We start from the raw sequence: 18,261 nt of genomic DNA, 5'->3' as shown, positions 1-18,261 counted from the left end.
TCCACCAAGTTCTTGCAGGAGTACACAAACCAGGAAGCTTTTAAAGCTCACACAAAGTGCTCAGAGGAGCAGGGGTTAGGAGCTTAGCTCACCCCCTCTTGAGGCCTGCCAGCCTCCCAGACCAGGAAAATAGAAGAGCCACACAAAGCTGGGAACGTGGAGACTCAGACTGGTGCAAGTCAGCCAAATAGAGCTGACCTCCGAGGGAGGGAGGCACACAGCAAGGTAACAGGCAAAGAGAGCTCTATCGTCCCATCTTAACAAGCATTAAAAGTAAAGTTATTAGAAGCAACATGAACTTCCAGCAGAGGCAGCTCCTGCCAGACTAGTAAGGGAAGGGCCTATATTTCCACCTAAACCACTCTACTCCCTCCCACCATGCTCCAGCTCTGTGTAGAAAAAAAAACCCAGAACCCAACCCCAAAAGTAGCTTTTGTCATGAAAGCAAAGCAAATATCAATATTTCAATCTAGGTCACACCTAACTCCTTCAACACATCAGCCAGAGTAAAAAAATCTACTTGTGCTAGCTCCTTGTGCTCATGCTTGGAAGGCACCATTTTACCTCTTTCTCACTCCTGGTCAATCTGTCCCACATAATTTGCAGCACACACAGCCCACACTGGCCTCTGTGCCAAGGAACAGAGGTTAAACAGCTCCCATCTAGGCACACATGTGTGTTTAGCTGCATGACAGGCTCACCCCAAGGCTTCCAGACAGTTAACTACTACTGTGCCTTTGCTTAATGCTTTTCAGGCAGTCCTAGAGTAGGACCACAGGTAGATTGGCTTTGGGCAAAGGCAGCCTTGCCTGTCTCCTGTGACAGACACCGTACAGGTTGACTCCGCCACAGTGAGCTGCAAAGGTCAATCCATTACACCTCTGAGGACTAAGGGGAAAATTGGAGACAGAAGCACAGACTAGGGCTTGCAGGCAGCTCCTGACTGCAGCAGGGGATAGCACTGCATCTCCAGTACCCCAGCACCAGTTATTACACACTATCTCTTTGTGCCTCTTAAAGAGGAAAAAAATATATTTATATTTCAAACTGTGCTTGGTAATACAGGCAAGGAGCAGGTTCTGGCTTAATAAGCTAGAGCAAGAACAGCATGCAGGCTGACGAGCTGTCCAGCTGGTAAAAGCATCACTCATCCAAGGTGACTTAAGAGAAGCGCCCCCAGTCCCTGTCCAACCAGGTACCCGTCCCCCTGCAGCCACGTAACGCGCCCCACGTGCTCACCCTCAGCAACGCACGTGCTACGCGGCGGCAGGCGCAGCATCGCGTGTCCGGCACCAACGCAGCCTCAGCCTGGGTCACTCCCCCGTGGCTATTTAAGCTGTGTCGCCGCAAGCAGCTCTCCTGGGGGCTCATGCGGCAGCAGAGGCATAATCCCTGTGACAATCACACCGTAATCCGGGGCTCTGGAGAGCAACCCGCTGTCACAGGTGTCTCCCCTGCAGCAGGGATGAATCCTCCCAGGCTCTGCTCGCTGAAAATAGGCTTCCATGCTCTTAAAGTCAAACCTCAGTTACCTTTTAACTCACACGCATTTGCTTACACAGAGCCTGCTCTCTTCAGACCACACTGTACACCAGTACCTTTCAGGTCATGCCATAGAAGCAAGCAGGAGGACAGAGAGATTTCAAAGGAATGAATTGTTTAACTGTTCTTGCCCCGTTACCAACCAAGACCAAAGCCATAAAGACTGAGTCCTTTGCCAGACAGGCACATACTGGGATCTGTTTACTGCGATGGTGGCAAAATAGCTGCTCTAAATATTCAGTGCCCACCTCCAGAGACCTACAGAGCCCGAGCAGGGCGGAGATGACTGCTTTGCCCCTCCAGCTAGAGGAGATAAAGCTCAGCAGGCAGTTGCAGATGGCTGTGTGTCAGTCACTTGCCCCGAGGCAAATAAAGATAAGGTTCAGAGGAAAACTGCAGGAGGGGAAAGCAGGAGCTCTCATGTGACTTAGGAGGAAAACAACTGCAGCAGAACCATTTTGTGCCCCCGGAAGGTTCTCCCAGTCACGGTCAGCAATACACACCTAGTTCATTACAAGATTATATTTTTATGGTGGTTACAAACCTGATCATAGGTTTTTCAGAAACTTCACTACCCAGGGCTCAGGTCTGAAGCTGGAAATATCTATTGAAGGTTAAAAAAAGGATTCAGTTCTTCCAGCTCACAACTCAGAGTGAGTTGCCCTACTCTATACCAGGAGGCTCCCTCCTATTGCATCTCGGTCTATGGAAGAAAAAATAAAATAACATAAAGGCCCCAGCAAAGCAGCTTTTCCATTACAGACAATCTCTCATACTGCTACTTCATACTTGGAATATTTTATATATCATATTTCCCCCTCACACCAGGGAGAGGCCTGCCCTCACTGCCCTTTCCTAGAATACAGCTACACCCCAATATTTCCCTGGACACACACAGGAGCAGAATTTCCACTTGGAAAGAAACACATGACATGCATTTTGGGGATCTTTATACTACCTCATGCTGGAGCGTTAGCAAAATCAAGCCAGCCAGAGATCCAACTTCAAAGGGTGACTTTCCTAGCTGGCTCACCATACAGCTAATCCCAGCTTGTTTGTACAGTCAAGATTCCCAGTGCTGCACCCTACACATGCTTCCCCTCCCACAATCCATTTTAATCTAATCAGAAGTAGTAGTCCAAAGATTTAGGCTTAGCCCAGGCAGTTGAGCTCTGCCAGCACAGTTATGCTATTTAGAGTTTTGCTCTGTTGGCAAAGCTGCCAGCAAAAATTGTAGCAGAGGAAGTTATCGGCACAAAAGCACTTGAGATGGCATATCCGTCCCACTCTGCTATCAGCCTATACCCGTGTAAGCATTTATACAAACAAACATTTCAACAGCAGGGATTTTCCTAGTTAGCCGCAGCAACAGAGGCTGGGGTTTTGGTGCATGTGGGGTTTTTTGTTTTGGGTTTGTTTTTTTTTTTTTTAATAGAGACATTACCGACTTGTGCAGAGGTTGTCTTGGCTTGGGCCCAGAAAGCAGCAGACACAGCATGTGCTACTCGGGATAACGCAGCTGTACTTTGGGAAACCTGTCACTCCCAGGAGCATTTTCCTCTCTTAGAGCTCTGGACTCCTGGCTAGGCTTCCTCCCCTCTCTGAGCAGGGGGCAAGCAGCTGGCAGCAGTTTTCCAGTACTCCCTGACCACTTCTCTGCACCAGTACTGTCACAGCCAAGAGCACAGGGATCCAGCTATTGTTTTGGTCACTCCTTCCCTGGTTCTGCAAAGCCTACGCTTGGCCGGACTAGCAAGTCGTTCAGTAGCGAACACGCAGGAGCAGCTCCTCATACTCGGCCTCAGGAAATATAGAATTAGCGCCAAGAACAGCCCGCACATAAACAGTCTCCTGCAAGATCCTGACTCCAGAGTCTGCTCCACTGCACACTGTGGATTTGCAATAAATATTTATCTCACTGGGGAACAGAGTCTTCCAAGCAAAAGCTCCTGACATCAGTAAGGACTATATTTCCATTTGCGGTAGAAGTTTTTCTGTTTTTAAAGGGGGACACACTCGCCCACAAAAGAAGCGTTGCCACCCTCCTAGCACCACGCTGGCCAGGGTCCAGCCCTCGCCTATGGTTCCTACTCTAGGCCAGTGCAGCAGCACCCCATCGCAACAGGCACCCTCCTTCCAGCCACCTCATCTTAAGCACCAAGACTTCTGGCTACTGCGCCATGCAGGCCATTTCAGCACAAGGCCAAGGCATGCACTTTCACAGTCATTAACACAAGTTAATTTTTTTTTTTATTGCTATAGTTTGACTGCAATGGCAGCTAAAGGGCAGGAGGCAGGGTTAGCCTTGCAGCAAGGTAAACAGGGCACAGCCACATCGCTTTGTATTCAAGTTCTACAGCAGACAGCAGCACAGTTCTGGCTGAACTGTGGTGGAGACACCTTTTCCCCTTCAGCAGCCAAAGCAGAGCAACATCAGAAGAAATAAATCCTTCCCATGGCACACTTTGCTTTCCCTGACAGAATGCAATTTGTTTAAGCAAGAAGAAACCTTGGTTTTGCTTGACATGAGACTAGCAGCTTAGGTAACAGTGCTACAGGTCTCCCAGTCTCCTTGCCGCCCCAAGGAGTGTCTCTGAGATTTTAATTAACTGCTTTGATTTTTAAGTTATCCCAATAATTTGTCTAACAACAGCCTCTTGGCATTTTACAATCAGAGCCTCAGCCTCAAACGATTTAAGGATAAAACTGACAAGACTGCATATTTCCAGCAAAACTAAGACTTTTACAAGAAGTGTATTTTTGAAGTCAGCCAGCCTTCAGAAATTGAGAGGGACGCAGCTATATCTTGTGTGTTTTCCCCTCCTACGCTGACATTTTCTCCAGGTTCAGGATTAAGTATTTAACCCCCCTCTTTAGAGGCTGTCTGCTCCTTTAGCTTGCTTTGGACACTTTCAGTCATTTCAGATAATGCTGCTGCTTTCTTCTCCCCCATGCAACTCTTGTTTCCAACTGCATCCATCTGAAAACACAGCAACCACGGAGCTGCCAGAGCAAGTTAGTGGCTGCTCAGTTCAACACCATTTTCTGACCTGCCTTTGCCAACACCAGCTCAGCTACTGGCAGCAGTCCTATGTCTAGGCCCAATAGCTTTTTGCCCACCATAAGCCACAACCCGAGGCAGATTAGACAAGAGGCAGCAGTGGAGGCGCTCGGTGCTGAAGGCAGCACTGACTGCCTGCCAAGCAGCACTAGCTTTGCTTATCGCCCCTTTCCTAACCCATAAGGGGAGATCCACCGCTATGCTGCAGCACCTCGGAAGTCTGAGTCATTGCTTTGGGTCAGGGCTGTTACTCAGAGGGTGACAGCAGAGTCTCTGGGAGCTGTGAGGCCAGGCGAGAGTCAGAAACCCTGAGTCAGAGCATGACTGCTGTGACTCAGGGCTGACGGGGATGCGCAGCAGAGCTGGTCACAGGCAGCAGCCTGGACTGGACAACCATTCAGGCACAACTTAATAGCCAAAAAAAAGAAGTCTGAACTAACCTAGAAGTGTAGCCCTAACAGCTCATTAATGTAGGATCTTTTATAGCCCCTTAGAGCAGTAGCTTATTACAAGTCAAACTAACTAGGCTGCCCTGGCTATTCAGAGCCACCAAGCCCAGTCTCATCACAAGAGTCTCATTCTAGTGCAAATCATTTGAACCCTTAATCTGAAGCATTTGCATTCCACCGAGTCTCAAACAAACAGCCACACATGCTCCACAGCAGCAGCCCAGAGGTCAGGCGTGCGCAGGGTTTGTCCCCATCGGTTTTGTAGTGCTTCAACTACATCAGCTTTGAGTTTGAGGCTGCAAGAGCAACACAACCCTGCTGTTGTTACAGGGCATAAAGGAACAAGCTCTGCTGAGTGGACAGGGAGAATGCAACGGCAAGGCTCTAAGAGCAGGATGAAGAGGGTAAATGTTAACTCAGGAGCAAGGAAGTATTTTGAAAGATGGACACGCCGTTTTGTCTAGCTGAAGCGATAGCTGGGGAGTTCTGCAGGATCAGCAAGCCACAATAACTTAATCTTGAGTCAACTTAAGTGACTTACATTGCAGATCGTAGAACCACAGCACCCTGTTGGTACATGAAAGAGTCAAAAGTTGGGTTTAAAGACAAAGCCCATCAATCCATACATTTGAGGGAGAACAACTTAACACCAGGTTGTATTGCACTGTGTGTGTTAATTTACAGCCAGCCAAGTAGATTCAAGCAACCAGCACATTTTCAGCAGAGCATTTACCAGCATCAGGAATCAGGGGGAAGGGAAAAGTAGCTGCAGGAGTTGTGCTTAAGTCTGCACGCCAAGCAGCCAGCCAGGTTCCCTCCTCTCCATCATCACTCTCAAAGTCAAGTTAGCAGCTCTAGCTTCATGGTGGAAGGGGGATACAAGTGTATCGAGAAGGCTGTAAACCACCACAGGAAAACCACGGCAAGGTCACCTTAGGTTCCACTTCAGGCATTTTAAGAGCAGCAAATGGCCTCCCCACCCCAGACAGCTCAAGGCAATAGTAAAGCTATTAACAGAGGCTTGGATGGGAGGCCAGAGGGTAAGACATATAGGGAAAAAAGCTTTCAGTTGTTGGACTGAATATAGGCCTTTGCAGGACCTCAAAGTGCCAAGGCCCTGGGAGACAACAGCAGGAGGGGCAGGAAAGAAAGCAATCACATTGGCTAACATCCTCAACTTCCAAGAGCTAATGAGTCACTGGTGTTGTGAGTGTGAAGAGTACCAAGGTGAGCCCCAATTTCCCTCTTGTAAAAACTGTTCAGAAAACTCTGAACCACAAGAAAGTTCTCTCCAGCATGGGAGCTGGCAGGCACTTAGGACAGATGAGAATTGGGCAGCAGCGCTGTTTGCCTGACTGTGCCCCAAGCTCTGCAGGGGGTCAGGTGGGTACCTCTATGTCTAGTACAGACAAGGTGCTGGGCTGCAGAGGGACCGTGCACCCCTGAACTCCCACCCCACGAGTTGTGCACGCAGTTCGACAAGGTACGAGGCGCTAGAGAGGCTATTTCTACACACTACAGGCTTTTCATCCTGACAGCCAGCTCTGGGTTTGGCTACCAAAACGACGGGCTCCTTCCCTTCAGGACTAAGGGACATTTCCATAGACACTGTAATTCTGCTGCTGCTGTTTTAAGGAGGCTGAAGCAAAGCAAGGATTTGCTTTGCATGTTCAGCTGGCCCATGAGTTTGCCAAGTCAGGAGGTAAAATAGAGTAAAACGTGCAGATAGCAATGCCTTGATTTGATTGGGAGGGACAGATGAGAAACTGGGCAAAGAGCTGAAAGAAAAAACAGGCCTCGGGGATCAATGGCAGCAGGACAAGCCAAACCGGTTTTAAGATTAATAATGCTGCACTACTTTCCAAACACAGCTATCATCAACAAGACACCAGCTTTGCCAATCAGGAGGCCTCCAAGCATGATTGCTTTAAACCAGCAAACAGAGCCCACAACCAGCACAAGCCCTTCCCCCTCTCCCCGAGCTATCCTCTGCCAGCAGCTTCTGGGTGGGATTTTTGCTTGTCTACCCTGTGGAGGACACACACGCGACCTAGTGCTGCATGGAGACTTTCTCTGCTTACTCCAAGGCAGAGAAGTAGGATAGCTGGAAGAAGCTTGCAGCCCACTAGCACTGCTCAGGACCTGCTGAGCTCGGGGCACTCAGAGCCCAAGACTGCAGCAGGCAGACACCTCTGCTGCAGGGGAGCACCCCCGCTTCCCTCCTGTGCCACCAGCAGCACTTTTAACATCTAAAAGTGCAGGGAGAGCCCTACGATGCTATTCTGCCCAAGCAAGGCAGACCTCAAGTCCTTTATCAACTCCACTGATCCCATGTCTCAGCTGCACCAGTGGCTTTGGCCCCATCCTCAGCTGCAGGCCCCTAAAGCATCCTCTGCAGGAACCCCATCCTCGCACAGCACGGCACAAGCAGAGGGGAGCACCCTGCCCACCCAGCCTTTGCTTCTAAAGCACCTGACCAGAGAGGGCAAAGGAACACTGGGAGACCTCATGCTTTCACTCGAACTTCCCCCCGCCCCTGGGGAGCAAGGCGATGCTCTTGCACAAAGCTGCTGGGCTGTTGTAACGCAACCCACCTACAGCCTCAGCACCAACGTCACGCTTCGGCACTTCAGTTCTAGTCCCCACCCTCTTACACATCGAAGATTGCTTCACGGGGAGAAATCCCATCCACACTAGAAAGCCACGCAAGGGGAGAAGAGCCAAGGCATTTTTGTTTGTACACGCTTGAGAAACATTCAAGCACCGAGTCACTCAAAAGCTGTGCTCTTACATAAGCACAAGAAATACAATCCCTGTCTTGTTAAGAAACAGCTACCTGTCTTCACCCTGCCCGCACAGAAAAACTAAGAGCCACATGCCGTGCGGCCCTGCACGTTTTGGCAGTGCTATTAAAAAAATAACATGGGAGGAGCACCAGCAGAACTCTCCCAAACAGTGTGTCATCCTCATCTCCTCCCCAGCAGCCTGTAACCCAAACAATTTGTTTGGATAAGTCTCTATAGTAGGCCAGTGTTATTTCTCAAGCATATGCTCCATCTTAGGTACCTTAGAAGATACAAATACTCTGTAAGAGTTCTATATAAGGATTTACAGAATACATCTGTGCAAAATTTGTCATCTTTGCAGAAATCTGATGCTTGCAGACCACTCAATTCCCCTGGGACACTAAGTTGCATTTCATACCAAACATGGTCAACGCAACTTCCAGATGCTGTCTGCCCCAAAGGTTTGCCCTACTAGTTCGGGCCAGTTCTCAGACGAGCAATTCACGTGCTTAATAGCAGGGATAAAGACACGAGATTAGAGTAAAGTGGATTTGGGCTGGTTGGTCTTAGCAGAGAGTAGTAGCCAATTACTACTGATGCTCTCTGTGGGAGTTTTCTACTGCACAACCAGCAACCCCCCAAGCCTGTGTCCCTATCAGAGAGCAACCGAGCAGCAAAGCCTTATCAGTTCTGATCTGCCCACCCAGCCTTCAGTCCAGAAGGAAGCAATGTGGATGCTTAAACTTAGTTTTGAGAAGCCCTGATTTCCTGCAGTTACCTTAATCTCAGCAGCTCTTTCAGACTAGCAGAGGAATCTGCCCCGACTGAACTATCAGCAAGATGGATGGACACGCAGAAAAGCAAACAGCAGGGAAGGCAGAGTCCTGAAATCGCTGCTTCCCTGCAAAGATCCCACGTGCGCCCGGCTTGAAGCATCCAAACTGTTTCCCCATATCATATATTTAAGCGACTCTTATTCCCTGCGTGGTAATGCATACTTTTTCACTCCCATGCGGGAGCGAGGAAGGTTTGATACACATAGAAAGACATCCGGTACCGGCACAACCGGACTCGGGTGAGCCTGGAAAGCCTACCCAGGCACTGTAACGCGCTGTGCGTGCCTAACCCACCACACGCTCACAGTACAAGAGGGATTAAAGGACTGAAGTCCATGACCAGCAGTTGGAGATGAAGGCTGGTAAGGGGGAGCAGCAGTTCATCGCTACCACACACCCTCGTACGCTGTACTGCTCTAATTCCACCAGCCCTGGCTGCAGAGGAGCGGGACGAGGCTCGCCAGCGCACGGGGGGCGAACGAGGCACGGGTGGAGCGGCACAGCCGCCGGGAGAGGTAGCGGTAGGGGAAAGAGTCCTGCGGGGGGCACAACCGGGCCAGGGCAACGCTGCTTCGGCATCGCGGGGAGGAAGCAGCACTGGGGCCGGGACGGCGGCACGGGACCCGGAGGAAGGAACGGGAGCTGCCCTACTGCCATTAAGCCGTTTTGCCCCCCCGTTCCCCGGAGAAGGGCAAGCGGCCGGGGCGGTCCCCGGGCGGGCAGCGGTGCCATCAGCTCCCGGGCTACCGGTGAGTGGGACCCGCCGCAAGCGCGCCCCGAGCCGGGAGCCATGCCGAGACCCGCGGGTAACGGCCGGGCCATTCCCTCCCCCCGGCACCGGGAACACCCCTCCCTGCCGGGTGTGCGTGTGGGGGAGACTCACCGACTCGGCGGCGGCGGCTCGCAGGAGGATGCCGAGCAGCAGGGCGGCGCGGAGCACCGGCGGGACGCGGGGCAGCGGCATGGCCGAGGCGGAGGAGGCGGCGTGAGAATTGCCGGCGGTGGCGAACCGGGATCTGGCCGCCCCCCGCCGCCGCCGCTGCGCTTATAGGGGCGGCACTGCCCCCGCCCCGCCGGGAATGCCCGCACAGCCCCGCCCCGCCGGGAATGCTCGCACAGCCCCGCCCCGCAGCCCCGGCACCGCGCACACACACACCCCCCGCCCCGCAGCCCCGGCACCGCGCACACACACACCCCCCGCCCCGCAGCCCCGGCACCGCGCACACCCACCCCCGGCACCGCACCCCCGGCACCGCACACACACACACACACCCCGCACATGCCGGCCCCGGGAGCTGGGGACACTGTCAGGCTGATTTCCGAAGCACTTCAGCCTTGGGGGGGAACCCGGGGGGTGGGGGCGGCTGTGTCCGTGGGGGTGCGGAGCCTGCTCTGCAGGGCTGGGCCCCCGACCCCCCCCCCCCAGCCGGCGTGGCCACAGTCACTGACCCCCGGGGGAAGGGGAAAGGGGGGAAGGGGGAAGGGGGAAGGGAAGGGGGAAGGAAAGGGAAAAGTAGGGGAGAGAAAAGGGAAAGGAGAGAGAAAAGGGAAAGGAGAGAAGGGGAGGCAAATGAAAGGGGGGGAGAAGTGAAATAAAGGGGGAAAGGGAAACTGGGGAGGGCATAGAAAGGGGGAAAGGGAAACTGGGGGGGGCATAGAAAGGGGGAGGGAGCAGGGACGTAGTATCCGCTTTCGCAGCATTCCGCAAGTGACAGTCTTCACATTTACAGAAAACCAAGACCGATTTTCTGCGACCCACAGCATGTCATCGCTGTGGTTATCAGGCGGGGTGTTACATCACAGGGATCTTGGAGACTGAAAATGAAAGCTCTCTGTGCGTTTTCTCCGTAAGTGGCAAGTGCGAAAATCCCACACAGATAAGGAAAAAGAAACCCGCAACAGCAGTTTAACTCTTTCAGTCTTTCTTCTCTCATTAACAACTTTGCCTGATCATGAAAATTTGCTTGAAAGCATCCATTTCAGCCTCTGAACGTCCCAAGGTGCACCTGAACTACCCTACCAGTATGCCCTCTGCATCGGTCCCTTATTCATACTGCAGTCACATCAGTTTGCACTGGGGCTCTGTAAAGAATAAAATACTTTCTTAGCAGGTGAAGCAACACACAGACTACAAAGCATGTGTGCCATGTTCCCATCTGCCAGGTATGGATGCAAACCCTGCCAGATCAGGTTCTCAGCCCACTCCAGCACTACAAAGCTATCCCAAGAGACCTTGTAGCCTTCCCCCGTCCCACCTTAATATGCTAACCCTTGAACCAAAAAGATGTCTAAGGTGAAGCAGCCTTCCCAACTGCCTGTTCCTTTGGGAAGGAATAGGTACAGAGGGAGCGAGCTTAGGCCAGGATGTCTCCTCATTGCTTCTTAGAACCATGTCTATATAGGTGACGGCTGGCAGAAGAATCTCCTGGTAGCACCGTGTTGAACTGGCCGTGGAGCCGGCTGGCATAATATGAAGTGACAAGGAGTGCTGCTTGGAGTTTAAAAAAATAAAATAAGATCTGAAGACAACATACATCCAGGGAAAGGTAGGAACCAGCCTGGAGGAGGCTGTGGTGGAGCTTCCTGTAGCACACATCACTCTGTGGTCAGGACAGTGATGAACTGCCTACCCTCTAGTTCACCTCAGCATCCAAGGCCACCAAGGACACGAGGGGGAAATCTGTGCTGTGGGCTAGATTACTACCCCTCCTTAGCACCCCCACCTCATCACACAGAAGAGCTGAAGAAAGTCATTCCTGGTGTGGGTGGGGAGCCCAGCTCCAGTGAGTCTCCAGCTCTGGACACCCAGTAGAGGTGGGCAGCATAAGATGGAGAGGAACAAGAGCGCATGGACCGGGTCAAATGTGCAAAGACTGGTCCATGCCATGGCAACATTTGCCAGCCAGGAGACAGCCCCAGCAGCACAAGGTGGCCAGAAACACTCCACTCCTCCCTAACTCTCTAAATGGCACCTGTATTGGTGTGCGTATGGCCATGACTCCTCTACACCTCCTTCTAGGTAAAGCAGCCACCACAAAGATGCTTTCAAAACCAGCTGTCTGTATTGTGGCTACAAACACTGCTAACTTGCCTGTTAACTTCCTCTTCAAACAAGCACAACACACCATACTCCTCCTGGTTGTCATACCCCTCAACACACACCCCCACTGCCAAAAAGTCCCCCTGCATGGCACAGGACACCATTTTCCCTCCTAGGGAAGCTCTGCTTTGACAGGACAGAAAGGAGCCAGTGTGCCTACCTGGCCCAGGGACCACCACATTGTCCATCAGAGTCACACCTGCACGCACAATCCTTCAGGCAAACTGATAGAAATCTTGGGCTTCTGGAAACAGAAGAGAAAATTAAACTCAACCCTAAAGCATTTTCTAACCCTGAGAACAAATTTACATAACTTTACTGACGACATTTTCAAAGCGCACTGTGTAGATTCACCTCCCTCCCATACACAAAAACTTTCTGTGACCGTACCTCAAGAGAATTCATATGCAAGGAAACACAGCCACAGAAATCATAATACAGTTCTGTGAACCCACGACATAAAATAGCCTGCTTCATTTTGCCCTTCAAATGTCCCCTCTCAAAATGCTGACATTCTCCTCTCTCTGGAATAATGCAGAAAAATCATGGGTATATGACACTCACTGAGAGCAATGGGACAAACAGGCCCAGAGAGAAAAAATGCACAGCTGAAATGCACTTTCCCAAAACCTCACTACAAGTGAGAAAAGCAGAAGAAAAATAAAACACGCCTTGAGCCACACATTTGTTCTGGGTGATGAATTCTCACATTCAAGGTGTGTCAGTTCCCTTCTCCATTTAAAAATTACAGTTGGCAGAGATATAACGTTGGCTGGCCACCATTGTTCCTAACCCAGTGTTCAACAGTGAACAGTTACCTAGCTCTCACCTTGAAAATAAACGTAAACACCTGCCAGTTCCCAATACATGACACAAACATGCTGGAAGCGGCATGGAGCATCCAAATACAGCGCACCTGGAGGGTGAGGGAAATCACATTTTTACAAGATACAAAGAAATGTCTAGATAACCTTGAGAAGGCTACAGGCAGAGCCCTTTTAGACACTTCAAGATCATGAATTCTTCAGCCAAGCTCAGCACAGTTCCTGGAGGCAGATTTTAAAATGAGCTTAGAGCATGATTCTCAAGCACTAAGAAGCCTTATGTAGTTTTAAAAAGTATCAACTCCCAAAATCCGTTCAGTTTGCTGAGCTCTTTGGAAAAAACCACATCAGCACACTGTGTGGGTAGAGGAGCAACTGAAAACTCTCATGCCACATTTTGAGCTACTTAACACAGAGTTATTCTGGAAATGTATGATCTTAGCCTTACTGTCCCTTTAGAAAAGGTCACCTTAGCATAAATCCTACCTGCCTGGCAAGAGGAAAACAAACCCCAGGAAAGGTCAGTTCAGATAGCACTGCCCTTTGTACACCAGCTGGTAAAATATGGATCACCTAAATAAACAACTTCCTGTTTTAGGCAATGATTCCTGAGGAGGAAAAACAATACCATCCTATACAGCTATTTCTTAAGGAAAGAATCCCTGGCTAAACAGGGCATTCTTCTTCCACACTCCTGATAAAGAAGTGACCAGGATAGTTGCACGTGGTTCGGGTACATTCTCAGGGCATCTGCTATGTCCTGGGCACATCACCACTTCTTCTTCCACCTGCTGCTCTTTGTGACACACAGGTGTCATGCACAAAACAGTCAGCTGGTTAAAAAAGGATGTTCTAACCAGAAGCCAGGCGAGCAGCACTTAGTATGGCACCCTAGAAAGCATATCTCTGTGTTTCGACATCCTTTTTCCCTTTAACACATCTTTCCTCCACCGCCATCTCTGTAATTTGTTTGAACTAAAGAGGAAGGAAAGGCAAACTGAAAATGCCACTTATTTCCCCAAAAATGTTTGCTTTCCAGGTCCACTTTAAACCCTTCCCACAGTGCAGGGATGAGGGGCAAGGGTCCGCATGGGGAGAACACCCTCTCTTCCAGGAGGAGGACACAGTCCCCTTAGCTGGAGCAGCCTGGAGAGCAGGGAGAGCTGAATTCAGGAGCACAGATGGGTAGACGTGACCCTGCAACATGCCATCGCGAAGTCAGCCAGGAAATTAATTCAGGAACTGGGTTCCACCTGGCTTGGAGCACAAATGTCTTTGTGCCACAGCGCTTCACTGCGTCCATGCTGGTGCACTGCCCGCACAAGGCAGGAGGGAGCCTCAGCTCACACCTCTGACATGACTGCTGCCCTGCCGATGCCTTCAACTACACAGCAGCAACCAAGCAGGGAGGAGACTCGAATCTGGCAGGAATTCGAGTCAGCACCTCCCAAAACACCAGCTCATATCTTGCGGTCCCAGGGACTACTGGATAAATCAGAAATATTGTTGCTGATGACTTTGGCTGTGGAAAGACATCCAGCAACTATACCAACAGTCCTACCGGGGCTTCCGTTACACTAGCTTAGAGTTTTAGTCAGCTATGACTGAACAACCACAATTTTTGCTGGCAAAGGATAAAGTCAGTCCTAAAAAGCTTGAAAAGGAAAGAGGAAAGTGAAAATTAATATCTAAGTGGTAGTTTGCACATCTCAGAGAGCCATGCACAACAGATTTCAGGAAAGGAAACCAATTTCTACTAAGAGTTAACAGAGGAAGTGTTGAGTCTCTCAATTCATGCTCAGCAATGTGCTGGCAGCAGGCAGCGCTGATAGGGCTGGGATTTTCCCGTGCCTGGTTCTGCACTGACTAAGGCTGGTAAGTAAGCTTCTGCGGAAACAGATTCTCTGAAGGCCCAAGTCAGAACTCAGCAGCAGTGGCCCACATCCACCACATGCCTCTTCTGCCTTGCACAATCCTTTCTAGGAGCGGCAGGTCTGGGAACAGGGAGGAAAATGTGTCAAACCTGCCTTGTCGCAGTGACATCCACAGAACAAGGAAGGCAAAGCACGCAGCAAAGCTGCAGAGGGAACTTCCCATACAGGGATATGGAAAAAACGTCACAAGAGAATGTCAGAGATCATTATCTGAGTTCCCATAGCCAGAAATATTCTACACCCATGACTGATGTGGGTCTAGCACCTCCCATAAAAGCTGGGCTCCCCTTCTGTCCTCCTCCTCCTCTCTTTTCTAGGTGACAAGAGCTCTGTGGCAACTCCCCTGTCCATCCGCACAGCCCGCGCGTGCCTCCTCTCCTTTTTCCAGTGAAGACCTTATCTCTGAAACGCTCTGTCGTCCCACACAGCCTTGGGGATTTCAGTAATCAGATAGTGACAATTCTCGCATCCGAAGCTAAGCAAGCAGGACGGCTTATGCAGGCCACCAAATGGGCTCCGGCAGCCAAGAGCAGATGACAAGAGGGGGTACGGCTGACTCTGGCATCTGGCCATTTCATCAGGCACGAAAAAAACCCACCACATACGAGCAGAAACCTCCCACAAGAAGCCAAGCCCTACGCACGACCAGCCCTGTGATGGAAAGGCGCTGCCAGGGCACACCGGGGCTCGTAACAACACCTTGGTGCCCTATGGCCTAAAGCTAAAATGGGTACGGCTGGGCAGCAGCGACCGACAGTCTTGGCGCCTGGGGGGACTTGCCTGGAGATGAAGGGAAACATCCCAGAACAATCATTTCTTCTATGTTTCATCTATGTTCTAAGCCCCGTTAACGGGCAGGCTCAGCTCCCCGGGGCCGACCGGCGGCCCGGGGCCGGGCGCTTACCTGCCTCGGAACCCGGGGGGGGCAGCAGCACCCGGTGACGCGATGTCACGCACATCGCGACCGGCGCGGGGTCAGGGGGCGGTGGTCGGGGGTCCGCGGCTCAAGCCCCGCCGTCCCGGGAGGCAAAGCCGGGTCCTCCGCTACGCCAGGGGGCGCTGCAGCGGCCTACTTCCGGCGCGCTGTGGCGGGCGGGCGATGGCGGCGCAGTTCCGCAGCTACGTGTGGGACCCGGCGCTGATCCTGGCGCAGATGGTGCTGCTGCAGGCGGGCTACTACAGCTCGCTCGGGCTCTGGCTCGCCCTGCTCGGCACCCTGGGCAGTACCGGGCCCTCCCTACACCAGGTCTTCAGCGACGAGGTGAGGGCGCGGGGTGGCTCGGGCGCCGCCGGCGGCGCAGGCCGCTGTGGCGGCGGGGCCGCGCTGGGGGGCTCCCTGCAGGGGGGACGGAGCCCGCTCCCCGGGCGGGCGGGCCCCGGTGTGAGGGACAGCACCCGTTATGGAGACGGGCCTCCCCCCGCCACCGTGTGAGGGACAACTCCGCCGCCATAGGCAGGCTCCCGGTGTAGAGACAGGCCTGCTGTTGGTGTAGGTGCCCCCAGCACCTTCCCTTTGGCAAGGCGGTACTCCGCTGTAGAGACAGCACCTTGCTGTATGGCTGCTGCCCCCAGTATAGAAACAGGCGCCCTCCCGAGTAGGTGCCCCCGGTGTAGAGACAGGCGCCCTCCCGAGTAGGTGCCCCCGGTGTAGAGACAGGCGCCCTCCCATATAGGTGCCCCCGGTGTAGAGACAGCATCTCGTTGTATGGGTGGCCCCCCCAGTATAGAGACAGGTGCCCTATATAGGTGCCCCCAGTATAGAGACAGGTGTCCTCCCCTGTATAGGTGACCCCTATATGGAGACACACATGCTCCACACCCTGTTTGGGTGGTACCCCTCAGTATAGAAATGGACTTGTCCCTTTTCTATAGGTACCCCCAGGGCAGAGAGACAGACCTCTTAGAAGGACCTGCTGTAACTGCTCAGGCTTCTCTTAAGGATGATAATCAGCGCAGGGCAGTGCTGATGCGGCTGGGCCACGGGATGAGATTGCGTGCTGTGGGCTGTGATTTGTGCCGCGGTTTCCTACTAATAGTCCCATGTAGATTTTAGGCTTCTCAACCCCACCTGGGAGGCTCTCCATGATGGCTTTCATCCTCAATGCACTCACCTGGTAAGTTGGCAACTAGCTGAAGCACCTGTGTCTTGTTCTTTCTTAACATTAAACTTTAAGAGAATTCAGTGTGAACTACCACATCACTCGAAACATCTCCCAAAGGCCCTGTGCCTGGTTGAGTATGTCTGCTGAGGGCAGCTGGGAGGTGCCAACTCCTGACTTGCTAGATCCTGGATAAGGCATTTCACTTCACTGCCACAGTTTCGCAGCTGGGAATAAGATTTACTTCTGTGAGAGATTTTACTGAAAGTTAGAATTAATGGATCTTGGCAAACACTGATCTATAAACAAGAATATGTTTTGCCCCTGGGCAAAGATTACTGGGGGAGATAGTTTAAAAATTCCTGCCTGGCTCTCTGCATTAAGAGCTCATTTCCCTGCCATCATGCAAATAAAAGGCTGTAAGCATGTAAGTCTTGCTGCAGTGGCTGGAAGAGAGGTCAGAAGAAACTCATCCTTAAAACATTCAAGAAGTTTTGAAACAGCTAAATAATCAGCACTGACAGCTGCTGGTCACTAATGCTGTACCGTCTTCTCCATAGGCATAGAGCAGTTTGTTATTAATCTCTGTCCTTACTTTGCAGTGCTCTGGGCTTGCTGTACTTCATCCGCCGAGGAAAGCAGTGCCTGGATTTCACAGTCACGGTTCACTTCTTCCACCTTCTGGGCTGCTGGATTTATAACTCGCACTTTCCCTCGACTCTAACATGGTGGCTGGTGCACATTGTGTGCACTGCACTGATGGCTGCTATTGGGGAGTACCTCTGCATGAGGATAGAACTCAGAGAAATCCCCCTCAGTTCTGCCCCTAAATCCAACGTATAGACTCGCTCTGGCAACAACATGCTGCATTATGTCATTGTTTCCAGCACAAGTGCATCTAATGCCTGAGAACCATCACTGAAGAAGCACAGCAGGTCTGTTTAGACTTGTTTTTTTTCTTTCGGACCTTGGTGACTGCATGAGTTTGAACGTCTCCTCCGGCATCAGCCGACAACAGGGGAGGAGCAGATGTTTATTTTGTTAACACAAAGCATTTAATATGACTGTATGGTGAGTGTGCTCTTAAACTCTTCACTCATGAGACTGTTAAAGCCAGGTAGCAAAACTTGATGCATGAAGAGCATCTGGAATTTAACAAATGTGGGAGTGCCCAGTATGGGTAATGCAATGGTCAGCTCTTCCTGCGGGAGCTGGCGCAGTGAGCGGTGGGGCTGGGAGCTGCTGCTTCTCTAACTTGTTTGGGCTTTGGTTGGAAAAAAAGTCAAGGAAGTGAATGGATGGGGAGAAAGAAAATAGTTGTACTTCCCTGAATCACCAGCTGAGACCCTAGAAACCTATGTTAGATGGGTTGGTTTGCTGTTTCCATGTTTAATACACGGAGGTGTCAGACAGCAGTTTGCTGAAGAAATCTTTTATAATAATAAAAATATGTTCCTGTGAGTGTGTTACGGTTCTCCTGGGAAACTGAACACTTCAAGAAATACCATGAGCGTCTGTATCATGGCAACAGAAGGACGGGGCCAGAGGAGATGTGGCTGTAAGATGCCCACTGTCTAGGGCACATAAAATTTCCTACAATAAATATTTCATACCTCTGCTCTGAAATGAA

The 18,261-nt window shown here is 51.4% G+C and overlaps 2 protein-coding genes across 6 annotated transcripts in view; one reads left to right on the top strand and one right to left on the bottom strand.

Moving 5' to 3' along the window:
- Positions 1–15,593, bottom strand: part of SDC4 (syndecan 4) — a 25,506-nt gene extending 9,913 nt beyond the window's left edge. The window contains exons 1-2 of one of the 5 annotated variants that reach the window (XM_075108346.1): positions 15,437–15,593; positions 11,935–12,018 (exon numbers count right to left, since the gene is read on the bottom strand). In XM_075108346.1, the coding sequence (XP_074964447.1) occupies positions 11,935–11,955 (21 nt within the window). In that variant the 5' untranslated portion in view covers positions 11,956–12,018; positions 15,437–15,593. Of the gene's footprint in view, positions 1–1,239; positions 1,801–9,557; positions 9,839–11,934; positions 12,019–12,603; positions 12,691–15,436 lie in introns of those variants that run through there. The other 4 variants (XM_075108347.1, XM_075108348.1, XM_075108345.1 and 1 more) reach the window with 4 other exon arrangements.
- SYS1 (SYS1 golgi trafficking protein) lies at positions 15,592–18,261 on the top strand. Its single transcript, XM_075108349.1, has 3 exons — positions 15,592–15,793; positions 16,579–16,646; positions 17,234–18,261. Exons 1-3 carry the CDS (start codon positions 15,632–15,634, stop codon positions 17,472–17,474), a joined length of 471 nt encoding a protein of 156 aa, XP_074964450.1. The 5' UTR covers positions 15,592–15,631; the 3' UTR covers positions 17,475–18,261.

Source organism: Phalacrocorax aristotelis, chromosome 13 (assembly GCF_949628215.1).
Source record: "Phalacrocorax aristotelis chromosome 13, bGulAri2.1, whole genome shotgun sequence".
Lineage (NCBI taxonomy): Eukaryota > Metazoa > Chordata > Aves > Suliformes > Phalacrocoracidae > Phalacrocorax > Phalacrocorax aristotelis.
This window is presented reverse-complemented; position numbering and strand designations above follow the sequence as displayed.